Below are 14186 nucleotides of genomic sequence, written 5' to 3' on the forward strand. Positions count from 1 at the left end.
GTATTGGGAGTCTTGTGCAACCATCAAAACAGTTCCCTTACAAGTTTGACAGAAGATGAAAATTTATCTCCTATAACAAGAATTGAAAAATTTGAATTAAAAATACTATTTTTTTTCTTAAATATGTATTTCAAAGTTAAATATAAAATTACAAACTAAAAATTTAAAATAGAACTTAAAGAAAAATTAATAATTTTTGCTAAAAAAGTCCTATAATTTATTTTGTGTTTAAAATAAAATTGTAGAAAGGTTGTTTAAAATTTGCTTACAATATTAATAAAACTTAAATTAATTGACATATTCTAATTTCTTTTTTTATGAAGGGGTAGTTCAAATGTTAGTGGCAATATAAATGCAATGCTACTCAAATATGAGTTTAGTGGTAGCTAACCAGTACATCCACTTGTAGATTATTTAATATGTTGTAAATATTATTTATATTATGGAAGGAAAATAGTTTGAACACTTTTCCCTTCAATAATTTTTTTTTATTAATCTCTGCACCCATTTATCTAATCTTTTTATTTAAATTATTTATTTACTCACATCATTGACAAACAAAAATATTTATGACGCAATGAAAGTTGATCTTGAGCAAAGGAAAATTTGAAGTATTTTAGTGACGATCTAAACCAAGCGTAGAATTGATATGAAAATTGTGAATAAATTAGTTTAACGTTGTTTGGGGGCGTTCCCAGAAGTAACCGACCTATTTAAAAGATGGTGGTTTTTGTTTTAAAAATCACAGTATTAAAAGTACTGTATCTATAAAGCATATGTTTAAGTTTAAATCGAAAAATTGTTTACCATTTTGTTTAGCCACCATCGACATTGAAAGTTTCCAGTGAGTTTATGAAAATATAGAATATTGGTCATCCAAATGTTATATAATGCATTTAATTGAAAACAAAATAACCCTGCTTAAAAAGTAATATATCCCCTATCCTAGTGTAAAGGAGACCGTATGAGTTGCCAATACGAGCATACTTTGGTCCACCTAGCAAAATGATGAGTTAAAAAATTCAGAAGAAAATCTATATAGTTATAACGACAGATTAGGAAAAAAAGTGACCTTGAAGATATTGTTGGGATTTTTTAAAGCAGGATACATTGCATACTATCTGTTAACATGGCATTATGGAACTATGCGCAAAATGGATGCTAGGTTTACTCGAAGTTTATTAAAAAAATTACTGGAAGAAGTTTTAAAAGAGTGATTAGCAAAGTTTCACTGCAATAAAGCAGAATTTGTTCACTGTTTCATAAAAAAGAAAACATAGGTACATCATTTTATACATGAGCCAAAAGAATAATAACAAAGGGAAACTAGCTCTAAAGAAGGGGAAGACTGTTTTATCTGCAGGTAAAGTCATGTTTTGAGTTTTTTCAGAAGGAATTCCCATTAACAAAATTAATTAATGAAAATTTGGAATACCAATTTGTATAACTAATTTGTCAAATTTAGCTTATTCAGATTATTTATGTTCCAAAACATGAAAAAATGACTTATTGGTGAAATATTTTCTAACAATACAGAATTGACGTTAGCAATTTACTTTATGGAAAATGTACCTATATTTCTCAAACATCAATTCAGAATATGCTTAAAAGTATTGTAAATTATATAAAATCGTAAAAAGAGTTCCTTTCTAATTACATGTAAAATTTCTCTAATATTTATTTTCTTTCTTTAAATTACATGAAACAGAAAGTGTTTAAATTAATTGAAACAGGGACTAAAATTATTGTAAAAGTATTTTTTTTTATAAGACAATATTATTCAGTATAATATACCAAAATTACAATGGAAATTAAATCATACTAACCTTAACTATTTTTTTTCAAAAGGAAGATTTTTTCCAAATTTTCATAATAACTCATTTAAACACTTCAAAACAGAAAATCAATTTACGTATTATATTAAAGTTAAAAATAGGAAAACGCTATTATTAATAGTAAAATAATAAAGTTTTGTAACTTAATTTTCTTAAATAAAGTTTCAGTTTTGACAAATTAAATGTTTGAGTTATAAATTCAGAATATAAAATAAAATAATTTATAAAGGTATTAATTAGGACCATATACTACCAAATTTGATTGATTATATTATTATTTCTGTCTTGGAGATATATATGAATTTTTTATAAGACAATTATAATATATATATTTTTTCAAAACTAAATTAATCACAAAGATTAGTTGGGTACCCATAGTGATAGATAATCTCATTTGTTTTATATTAAATAGTACAACATTTTAAGTTAGATATTTAATCATATTAATTTTACAGGTACGCATTTTAGGCATATAGGTATGTTTTCTCCTTTTTTGTTGTCATTTAAGTAGTTGTTGTGAATAAAAACAATTAAAGATACACGCCTTTATCGAAAAAAAGCAATTGCTACAAGTATAAAAGGACACTTCACCTAATAAAACATCAATCAGTAACGAACTGAAATAGCAATCAAAATGGTTGGAAAATTCCTCATTGTATGCCTTGCCATGACTTGTGCCTTGGCTGAAAAGCCTGAACCTCCTCCAGCTGCACCAGTCTACTACAGACCCTATCCTCCCCCACCACCACCACCAACCACTACTCCACCTCCTCCTCCACCACCACCAGCATACAAGCCATACGGGCCTTACCCTCCTCCCCCACCTCCTCCTCCACCACCAGCAAACTATGCCTACAGCTACGCTGTCCTTGATGATGAATCCGGTGTTGATATCGCTGCTGATGAACTTGCTGAGAATGGTGCCATTGCTGGATCTTACAAGGTTGTTCTTCCCGATGGTCGCATCAAGACTGTCACTTACACCGTTGAAGGAGACAGTGGATTCGTAGCTGATGTTCAGTTTGAGACAACTCCTGCCCCTGTTGGTGATGCTGCTGCTGCTCCCGCTCCATACCCCAAATATTATCCTTATCCCGCTTAAATTGTGGCTGTGATACTTTATAAATATTATTTATATGTGAAATAAATACTTAAAAAATATTATGATGCTTGATTTAAGTTAAGAATTGATGATTATTCATTTATTTTTTGAAAAAAATCACACTCTTTGAAAGTTGTTGGGTTCAAGAGTTGGTTATTTTTATGAAAATTTAAATCTTGTTTGTTACATCCTGTATGCAAAAGTTGTAAATAACAAACTTTTGGATTGTCGATTATAAAACATTTTGTTTGAAGATATCCAATTTTATTTTAAGTTAATAATGTCAGACGAAATATTTCTTAGTTGAAAAGAGGTAGAATATTGATAATTTTATATATATTTGCGGTACATACAGTTATTTATGGGGGTCTCTATTGTCAATCCCTTTATTGTATATATAAGAAATACAACCTTGAATAAAGAAATAAGATAACTTATGTGAAAATTTTGATTTCTAGTCAAAGTTTATGAAGTGCAATGAGTCTTGTATAACTATTAATAGAGTCGTTACACAAGTTTGACAGAAATTAAAATTAATCAAAGAACAAAAGATAAAGTACCAAAAAGATGTAGAACATATTCTTCAAATCCTCACGGACAATTTTACGTGATAATGACATTGAAATTTCTATTTCATAACCCATTTTGGAAATAGACCTTTTCGGATTGCGATAAATCATTAGTTAAAGTAATTTGATGTTATTCTGGATTTGTGCAGTCCTTGGACAACCCGAAATTGGCATAACATAAGCATTTTCGTTCTTTCAGACCTTCTTAAGTGTATATTGACATATTTTTCCAGATAGAAGTCGATAAATTTAATTCGGCCTTTTTACATGGTGAAGAAAAACATCATCTTCAATCCGTAATTTGTGCATAACATTTAGAGTGTGAAAATTGATTTACTTTTTCATGTGGATTGAATATCTTTTCAATGTCGACAAATTGGATTTCCGAGAGAATAATTTGCAGCAAAATTAATTACAATGTAAAATGATAAGTTTGAGCTATTTGAACGACCATGCATATAATTTTTGACTAAAAATTTAATGAATTAATTTGTCTAAAAAGTATGAAAAATGTAAAGAATGAATTTTTCTTGAAAATTATATATTTTCAAATAATTGATCAGTTCTGATGTTTTTTGAAATGTAGGTATCGTGCACATGTAACACTTTACGATTGAGAATTGTAATGTTACTCAAATATGAAAAAGTGGTAGCGAACTAGTGCAGTAGTCACTTATTGATAATTTAATCTGTAGTAAATATAAATTATATTATTGAAGGAAAATATTTTTTAACTAATATACCCTTCAATGAAAATTTATATATTCGGCTTTTCACTCATGGATCCATTCTTTTTATGGTGATATTTTAGCTAGTTTATTTAACGACATCATCGATAAAACAAAAACTTTATGACGTAAATTACACTGATTTTTTAGTATTGGGAAATAGAAATAATTTTAGTATGAACCTTAAAAGCTTAGAATCAATTTATTTGAAGTGTTCCCAGAAGTAACTGTTCCACAAAAAGTTAGTGGTGTTTGTTTAAAAAATCATAGTATTAGAAAGGAAATAATCTATGTTAAGTTTGAGGGTGCCATGTTGTTCAGTATTTGTTTAGCAGCCAAAAATATTGAACGTAGATTTACAATTTCACTAATATTTATTTTACTATGTAACAGAAAAACGTATGACAGAAATTATTAGAATTAGTCGAAGCAATAGCTGAAAGTTTTGATTTTATTTTTAATATAAATATTATACATTTTTACCATTGAACGCCCTGACGAAAAAACAGAAGAAAAAAGAAACACTCCATTTTTTTTTTGACAAACCAAACAGGGTTTTGAAAGCCATTTACTAATCGTTTCATATGTCGATTCATGGTAAAATTGCATAATTTTTTATGCATTAAACTAAAAGAAAATATAGTTATTTGCATATATTGAAGATATGGTGACTAAAAATGTGCTGTAACAAACAGGAAAGGTAGGAAGTTTAAGAGCTAATCTGCTATATTATATTAAAATAAAGTTATTCAAACCTCTAACTATTAAATTAAAAATATTTTTTTTGTAAATCTTCATAAATTCTAACTTAGACATGATAATTATAACTATTAACACTGAAAATATTAGAGAAATGGCATGGATATTAAATACAGTATAATTACGTACTAATATTGTTTTTTTGTAAATTTTATCCTTATCCCGCTTAAATTGTTGCTGTGATACTTTATAATAATTATTTATATGTGAAATAAATACTTCAAAAATATTTTGCAGCTTGGCTTACTTTAAGAATTGATTATCATTATTCTTTTTAATTTGAGAGTTATTTAATGTTATTTGTTTAAAAGTTGCTATAATTTGAAAATTTTATAGCCATTTGTGCTAATTAAGAATTTTAGGAAAATGGGTTTATTTTTTTTCAAGGACAAATGCATTTTGTTGCACATTATATGTAAAAAAAATTTTAAACAAGCTTAAAAAAAGTGCAAAATAAAAGTTACATATTTTAGATATTTCACTGATATATCTTGTATTGGCTAACAATGTATGCCATACAGTACAGTCTTTAGGCCTATTGAAAAGATTTTATTTTCATAAATTTGATTATTGTTGCATCATTCATATGGATATTTGAACTCAACTGATATAGTTTTTTTCCTCTGATACAGAAATTTTAGTTTTAATGCCAGCATCACCTTCAACTCTTTGATCCATGTTTTAACCATGTTTTTGCTTTATTCTTTGCTTATATCAAGTGATACCTAGATTGAAAGTTAATTTTAGGGTTTCATTAAACTTATGTATTGATGAATACTTTAAAAGTAGCAAATCCCTGTATAAAGTTTTTAAAAGCTTATGAACTAAACCATTTCTAATTATTAGAAATAATTATAGAACAAACCTCAAATCATTTAAAAACGTGATGTAATTAAGTAATTTGCAATGAGAATTTAATAGGATCAGAATTATTTTTTTCCTGAAGGTTCATAATTGATTCCTTGAAATGTTTAGATAACTGCTTCTATATTGAGATCGACTATTTGACATGAACGAGTAATTATCAACTGGTCCATCTTGGAGGATTTCAGTTCGTACACATTGGTGTAGGGGACTATGGGGGGAAGGGGGGCATTTCTTCCTCTTCTATGAGTAGCATAAATATTCATTATTAATTTCTTACAAAGAAAATCAGACTGTTGCAATCAATTTCTTAGATCCTATATACGTTAAAAATTGAAAAATTTCCATATTTCATAATGGAAGATATGAATATCCAAACTTAATTGTGTAAAATAAGATTTAAATAACCACAATTGGTCTTTTACTCCACGAAATATTCTTGCAATTATACCAATTGTTTAAGTCTTTAAGTTTATTCATCTCCAAAATGATCAAAAGTCGTACTTTTTCTCAGTTACACAATATGTGCTCCAACAAATTTGTCATTTTTTGACAAATTGTTTGTAAAGATTGACGATGTCGTTAATTAAATCTTTTTAAAGTGATGAGGGTAAGGCTTGATGATGATCACTCTAGTATTTAATTATTATTATAAAACATCCTTTATTGTTCTTTAGCAATATATGGCTTCTTATACGGATAATTAATATCAAAAACACAAAATGAAAACTAATTCATACTTAAAACAGAACCCTTAAAAAGTTATAGAATAATATTTTAAATTATAGAACATTTTTTTTTTATGTACAGTAATTTTAATACGCAATTATTTTTGGATTGTTGATTCTAAACAACTTAATTAAAAGATATATATTACTTCTTTAGTTAGATATGGAGCTGTGCCATCAGATTTTTAATTCATTATTTTGTGTTTTGTTGAATAATGTATTGTTCACGAGTCATATTTTTAAATATAAATATCTTATTCATGATATCATTTTACTTTGATTAAGATTTTGACAAATAAAGTTAAAGTGAGTGTTTTATTGTAAAAAAATGTTTAGTCTGAAAATTCTTTAAACTTGAGGGATGTGATAAGTTAAACTATTTTACATCAAAACCTTTAAATAATAAAATTTTACTTTTATTAGATTTTTAGAGGTATTAAATTAGGTTATGGGATTTTAAGCTAAACACGTGAAATATTTATTCCCATAATTGATTTTTGTTGTCTTGTACTTCTTACATAAAATCAATGATTTAGCTAAACATTTGTTTTGCTAAACAATGAAGCGTTAAATTTGTAGAGGAACGTGTTTCTCTACAAAAAAAAGATGTAATAAAGGCATATTCATCCTTTATGTACCGTTTAAAGTTTTCATTAATATTAAATGCTACAATGTCTAATTTTTCAATTTAAATTTTAAATGTTAAAAATTTAGTCTTAAATATTATCTACCAATATAAAAAGTTACATTAAAATACTTACATGATACTTCTGCACATACAAGTATATTTTTACATGCTCATTTAATGGAAAAAATTATAATATCACAATTTTTAAGGATTAAAGATATATATACAAAAATGATCAATTTAAATATTATCAATTAAACCAGTTTGTATTTCACTCATATTAATTTACATTTTTCCCTGTTCCTGTTTTGACTACATAGTTGCTGATGATAGAAACAAAATGATAATTGCACGCCTTTATCAGAAGATAAAACTATTCCTCTAACTATAAAAGGACACTTAAAACTATAAAACATCAATCAGTAACGAAAAGAAGCATTAATCAAAATGGTTGGAAAATTTCTCATTGTATGCTTTGCCATCACTTGTTCCATGGCTGAAAAGCCTGGACCTCCTCCACCCGCACCAGTATACTACAGACCCTATCCTCCCCCATCTCCACCTACCACTGCTCCTCCCCCACCTCCACCAACCACTACTCCATCCCCACCACCTCCTCCACCACCACCAGCATACAAGCCTTACGGGCCTTACCCTCCTCCACCACCTCCTCCTCCTCCCCCACCAGCCAACTATGTCTACAGCTACGCTGTCCTTGATGATGAATCCGGTGTTGATATCGCTGCTGATGAACTTGCTGAGAATGGTGCCATTACTGGATCTTACAAGGTTGTTCTTCCCGATGGTCGCATCAAGACTGTCACTTACACCGTTGAAGGAGACAGCGGATTCCTTGCTGATGTTCAATTTGAGGCTGCTCCTGCCCCAGCTGATGATTCCGCTGCTGCTCCTGCCCTTACCCCAAATATTATCCTTATCCAGCATAAGTTTTTGTTACTATTCTTTATAATAATTATTTATATGTTAAATAAATACATCAAAAAATATTTTGTTGCTTGACTTACTTTAAGAATTGATGATGATCATTATTTGGATATTTAAAGGTATTTAATGCATATCCTATGCTTTAAAAAAAACCATTTCATTCCGAAATAACAGAGAAATTATGGTTCTGGAAGAATTTTATCCTAAATAGCTTATTTTTTTTGTAAGGATAAATGCATTTAGTGGCATCTTGTATCTATGATTAAAAAAGAAATTGAAAGGTTTATTATGAAATAGTTTTTGTTAAATATAAGTATGTCAAACAAAATATTTCACTTTTGAAAAGCCCTTGCATATTGATATATTTATAGAGAAACTGCGCCTCAGAAATTTTCTGCAATCAAGAAACAAAACCATAACTTTAATAACTTTTCTATAAAAAATTATAATTAAAAATGTGAAGGAAAAAAAAATTAGCAATCAATCTTAATTATTAAAATGGTTGCTCCAACCTCTATTATAGCATCCGCAACTGATTGTAACTTGATGTAAATTTCCACAATATAATTTTTAAACTCAACATATGACTATTCAAGTTATTAGGGACTTTTTTGCAACGCTAAAGCCTTAAGGCCTTCATAGATCTTCCTTGATCTTGGCATCCAGGGAATTGAGAAATGTTTCACCTCACTTTAAATCATTTCATTTATTTTCTGCCTCCCTTTTGACTCCATTCACATTAAAATCTTGGCCTCCCTGATTTTTTTAACTGTCCTCAAGGGCACGCCAAAAATGTTTAAAATTTTTTTTTGGATCAAGATCGGTGTCGAGAAGATTCAAAACCCTTTGTCCTTTTTATTCCTATTCACTCATTTTTATTCATTGATAAAGAAATAATATTATATAATGAAAAACTCAGATTACGATTGCAAAGTTTATGAAATGTAAAAAGTATTGTACAACAATAAATAGGATCACCTCACAATTTTTAACAAAAATGAAAGTGCCATGATATTTTGTGTCCTATGCTATCAATGTATTCAGAGAAACCCTGAAAGAGTAATTCCGCGAACACGAGCAAAATATGAAAATGTTTTACATTTCTCAATGTTATACTTTGGTAAGAACTATTCAGAAAATTGAAATAAAAAAATATTTTATTAATTATTGAATATGTATTCTAATGAAAAATAGAATATCCTAACAAAATACTAAATTGAAAATAGAACTCAAGGAAAATATAATATTTTTTAGATACACGTTTAAAATCTTAGTTTTTATAAAAAGCACTAAGGTGCAAAAGTTGTTTAAAATAGCTAAAATAAACTAATTTAAGCTAAAGTAATTGACAAGTTTTGATGTTTTTAAATTTAAGTATTGCGCATATATAGGCGACAAATTACGATTGCAAAATGCAACGTCACAGAGTGAAGCGAGTGCAAACAGTTACATTTTCTTGTGGTTAATTTAATTTGTTATATATACAATTACTAGAAAAGGGTTACTTGGTGTACATAGGCAAAGGAGAGAGCGGGGCATCACACCGGCAACAGTCAAAATAATTGGAGGAAAATATTGACAAAAAATTGCAAAAAAAAAAAAATTGCAATAATTTTGTACAAAAATAGTAAATAGTATTCATTCGCATTGTAAAGAGAAAAACAAACCTAAAAATATTTTTTCGTACTTGCAAAATCAAAAAAGTTATGAAAAATAATGTTGACTAAAAAATAACCCTCAAAATCTGGTTCATTTTACAAATATTGCAAAAAATATGTATTGAAATTTGCCAGAAATTGAAAATACTAAACTGTAGAGATAGAGTCTTAAAATATATGACCAAAATGTATTGTTTTATGGCATTTCTTCTAAAAAAAGTTCAAAATAGACGTTTGATGAAAAAATAAGAAACAAATGAAATTAATTGAAAAATTATTCAGGTAATGACATATATTTCGTTAAACGCCAATTTTTATTTATATGCAATCTCTAGATTAATTTTTACTAACTTTATTTAATTTACAAACCCAATATTTAATAGAGGTTTATTTTTTTTACGTATGTAGTTATTTGTACAGTTGTTTTTTGAAACGCCGATCACTTTTTTGATTTTGAACTCAACACCCCATCTAGTCTCTTTAAGCGGCTAAAAACGGGTTTGAATTTTAAACTCCCTTATATGACTCCCCCTCCCATTTGAGGCTGACTAGAAGGGGTTCTAGTCAGCCTCAAATAGGGTACCCATGCAAAATTTCAGCCTCCTAGGTTGAACGCTGTGGGCACTTATAATTTTTTTTATGTTCGGCTCTACACTCATAGATCTATTTAAGTTTTTTTAGGTGCTCCCAGGAGTAACTGGTGTGACAAAGAGATAGTTGTATTTGTTTTAAAAATCATAGTATTATATAGTACATAATTCGTGAAAAGGTACAAGGTGCCACGTTGTTCATTATATTTTTTGAAGGGAAAAATATTGAGCGAAGATTTACTATTTCCCATATGTATTTTTTTTTTCTTTATAATGTAATAAATGCTTTAACACAGAAAGCAACTGTATTACTTAGAGCAACTGCTGAAAGTATTTATTTTATTTTTAATACAAATATAAAACATCTTAATCGTTTAACGTACCTAGTAAAAAGATATATATTTCTTTTGTATTTCGGCTATTTCATGGTGTCTGAAATTTAGAAACATAATTCAAATAATGTTACAAATTAAAAAATTTGATTTAAAACTTGTCCAAATTAATGAATTTTGGGCATTTTTTGTCAGTGTGAATAAAGGGGTTTAATAACCCCTTTATTCGATATTTTCGTGAAAATATTTTGATACAAAACTTCTTACACACACATTTAACAATATGTTTCTTTAAAAAAAGAAGTATAACCCACGATGTCTATACAAAAAACAGGAACATAAACACCTCTTCAATTCGTCTGACGATGGGTAACTTAATCTACTTTGTGTTTTAAATTGAATGATTACATTGTAGGATATTATATTAAGATTTTTTTTTCTTTGTTATGGATTTAATTATATATTTTATGGAAGATATAATGATTAAAAATGAAGGTTTTATTTACTATGTTACATTAACAGCTTCTAATTGAACGTCTTATGATTTTCTTCAATTCTAAAGTAATCTGGAGTTTTTAATTGGTGTAACCGTACTGAAATATAATTAAAATATAAAAAAAAACATAAAAAAATAAACATTCTTATAAAATAAAAAATTAAATGAAAAAAAATTAAAACCTAACTAACAACTTTTTTAAGTCGGGTGAGTTTCCTTTTGGGAACTCAACGTTAAAAAACAGGATATTCTAAATACATGCCTATTTTGGAGAAGGAATAATCGCTACAACTATAAAAGGGAACGTAACTTAATGAAATGTCAATCAGTAAAGAATTGACGTATCAATCAAAATGGTTGGAAAATTCCTCATAGTTTGCCTTGCCATCACATGTGCCTTGGCTGAAAAGCCTGGACTTCCTCCACCCGCACCTGTATACTACAGACCCTATCCTCCCCCACCTCCACCTACCACTGTTCCACCACCACCTCCTCCACCACCACCAGCATACAAGCCTTAACCTCCTCCACCACCTCCTCCTCCCCCACTGGCTAACTATGCCTACAGCTACGCTGTCCTCGATGATGAATCTGGTGTTGATATCGCTGCTGATGAACTTGCTGAGAATGGTGCCGTTGCTGGATCCTACAAGGTTGTTCTTCCCGATGGTCGAATCAAGACTGTCACTTACACCGTTGAAGGAGACAGTGGATTCGTTGCTGATGTTCAATTTGAGGCTGCTCCTGCCCCAGCTGATGATTCTGCTGCAGCTCCTGCTCCATACCCCAAATATTATCCTTATCCTGCTTAAGTTGTTGTTGTGATACTTTATAATGATTATTTATTTGTGAAATAAATACTTAAAAAATATTTTACTGCTTCATTTTTGTTAAAAATTGATGATAGTTTTTTTTTTTTTTTTTTTTTACAGAAACTATTTGATTAAAAAAATAAATATGGAATAAACTCTTACTGTTTTAATATTTTTAGTGATAATGGTACGAAAAAATGAACTTTATTACAAAGAAAATGTAAACCGGAGATTGCATTAATTATAATATTGTGCGTTCTAGAGCTCAGGTATTACTGTGGATGTTAATTGAATCAAAATGTTTTTTCTTTCTTTTATTTGTCTATTTTTGGAACAAACATTTTGGTCGAGGTCATTTTGTCCTTTTTAGATTGAAATTATGTTATACAAGTAGAAAACGAAGATATACACTCAAAAAATTCAGAATTTAAAAATTGCAGCAAAAAAGCCTTAAGGCAAATACAAATAGGTTTTTTGACGTCGAGTAAAAGATGGTTTGAATGCACTATACTGTCTGGGAAAAAATTAATGGGGACACTATAAAAATGCTTAACTACTAAACAAATAAAATTTCCTCTCGACTTCCAATAATGAAAAAATTGATGCAATTATTTTAAAAACAACAAATTAAATCTTTAAATTAGGTATAATAAATGAAAACAACCTTAATCCAAATTTACCAAATGCTAATCTTTAAACCAATGCTTTATTGAAAATTAAAACGCCTTTTTTTAATGCTATTTCTAGATATTTAGTTTAAATATTCCTGATTCTGCTATATTTTATGATAGTTTTTTTTTTTTTTTTTTCGTTTGTCGACATTTTTAACGAATTATGTTTGTAGTATAATATGTTACATTGTTATCAGATTTTAAATGTGTATAAGCATGTCAATAAAGGTCAATAGAAAGAAAAAAGATGTAATAGATTTCATTATTATCGGCTCTGAATTAAAAATTGTTGATGCATATTCTAAATTTCTTAACAGGAATGTTTTTGAAGAATGCTTATAAAAGGTTATAAATGTGCCTTGCTTTCTTTTTACAAAAAAGAGTTTATTCACTTATGGTGATAGACGATTTCTTATACTTAAGAATTTTCATGTCTCTTACGCAATGTATTACTTTACTACTAATAATCATTTTTATAATTAATAAACACTAACTATAAGTCGACCGTTATAGGCTTTGATTATCACAGATGGTGAAAATAAATATATAGGAATTTTATTTTAATCCTGTTGCATCCAGTATGTTAAAACAAAAAGCAATTTAAAAAGTGTAAATTGAAGCATTTTAATTTTGGGTATTCCGCTGCCTATTGAGTGAATAGGTAGTTTAAAAAAATATTTCTCAGCTATAAAATCATAAGATATAGAGTATTGTAAATTTTTTGATAAAATTACTGTACTTTTTTGGGAGTCTTTGTTCATAGCCCTTTTATGATATGCTATATAAAAGATTTACACTCTCCAATCAAGATGGATGATAATATAATTTAAAACCTACTTTTTTTTATTTGATAATTTCATCAAATAGAAGGAGGGTAAAAAAACCAGCAATAACATTGCCCAACATTATCGTCCAAAATTCAAAATATTCCCTCTAATACAAAAAAAATATTTATGCTGTCTTATCAAAATATTAATACAGCCGATAACAGAGTCACTGCACAATACGGGTAGAACTTCACAATACTGAAATATAAAATATTATCAATTAACACTTGAGACAAACTAACAGTAAAAACAATGGACCAACTAGGGAGAACAAGCCTTAAAAAAGGCGAAACCCGTCTTATCCGTAAGAAGGATCATGGTTCCCGAGTTTGTGGTATGCACGAGGCATAATTTTCATTGACTATATTGAAAAAGCAACAACTATCAACGGCACTTATCATGCTGATGATTTGTCATGTTTGAACGAAGAAATAAAGCAAAAATGGCTACATTTGAATAAGAAAAAAGTAGTTTCAACAAGACAATGCATCAGTTGACAAATCTATTATTAGATTGCTGCCGTTGAAGGATCTTACAAGCTTCATGATGACTGCATCAAAACTGTTACTTAGACTGTTGAAGGAGACAGTGGATTCCTTGCTGATGTTTATTTCGAGCCTGATCTTACCTCTGATTTTGCCC

The 14186-nt window shown here is 28.7% G+C and overlaps 2 protein-coding genes across 2 annotated transcripts; both read left to right on the top strand.

Moving 5' to 3' along the window:
- The first annotated feature begins 2454 nt into the window (after window positions 1–2454).
- LOC121129420 (uncharacterized) lies at window positions 2455–3072 on the top strand. Its single transcript, XM_040725142.2, has one exon. The coding sequence runs from the start codon at window positions 2470–2472 to the stop codon at window positions 2935–2937; it is 468 nt and encodes a 155-aa protein (XP_040581076.1). The 5' UTR covers window positions 2455–2469; the 3' UTR covers window positions 2938–3072.
- Window positions 3073–11587: 8515 nt separating this feature from the next.
- Window positions 11588–12046, top strand: LOC121129708 (cuticle protein 21-like). Its single transcript, XM_071893505.1, has 2 exons — window positions 11588–11748; window positions 11803–12046. The coding sequence occupies exons 1-2, from the start codon at window positions 11588–11590 to the stop codon at window positions 12044–12046; spliced, it is 405 nt and encodes a 134-aa protein (XP_071749606.1).
- Window positions 12047–14186: the final 2140 nt, after the last annotated feature.

This window comes from Lepeophtheirus salmonis, chromosome 14 (genome assembly GCF_016086655.4).
Source record: "Lepeophtheirus salmonis chromosome 14, UVic_Lsal_1.4, whole genome shotgun sequence".
Lineage (NCBI taxonomy): Eukaryota > Metazoa > Arthropoda > Copepoda > Siphonostomatoida > Caligidae > Lepeophtheirus > Lepeophtheirus salmonis.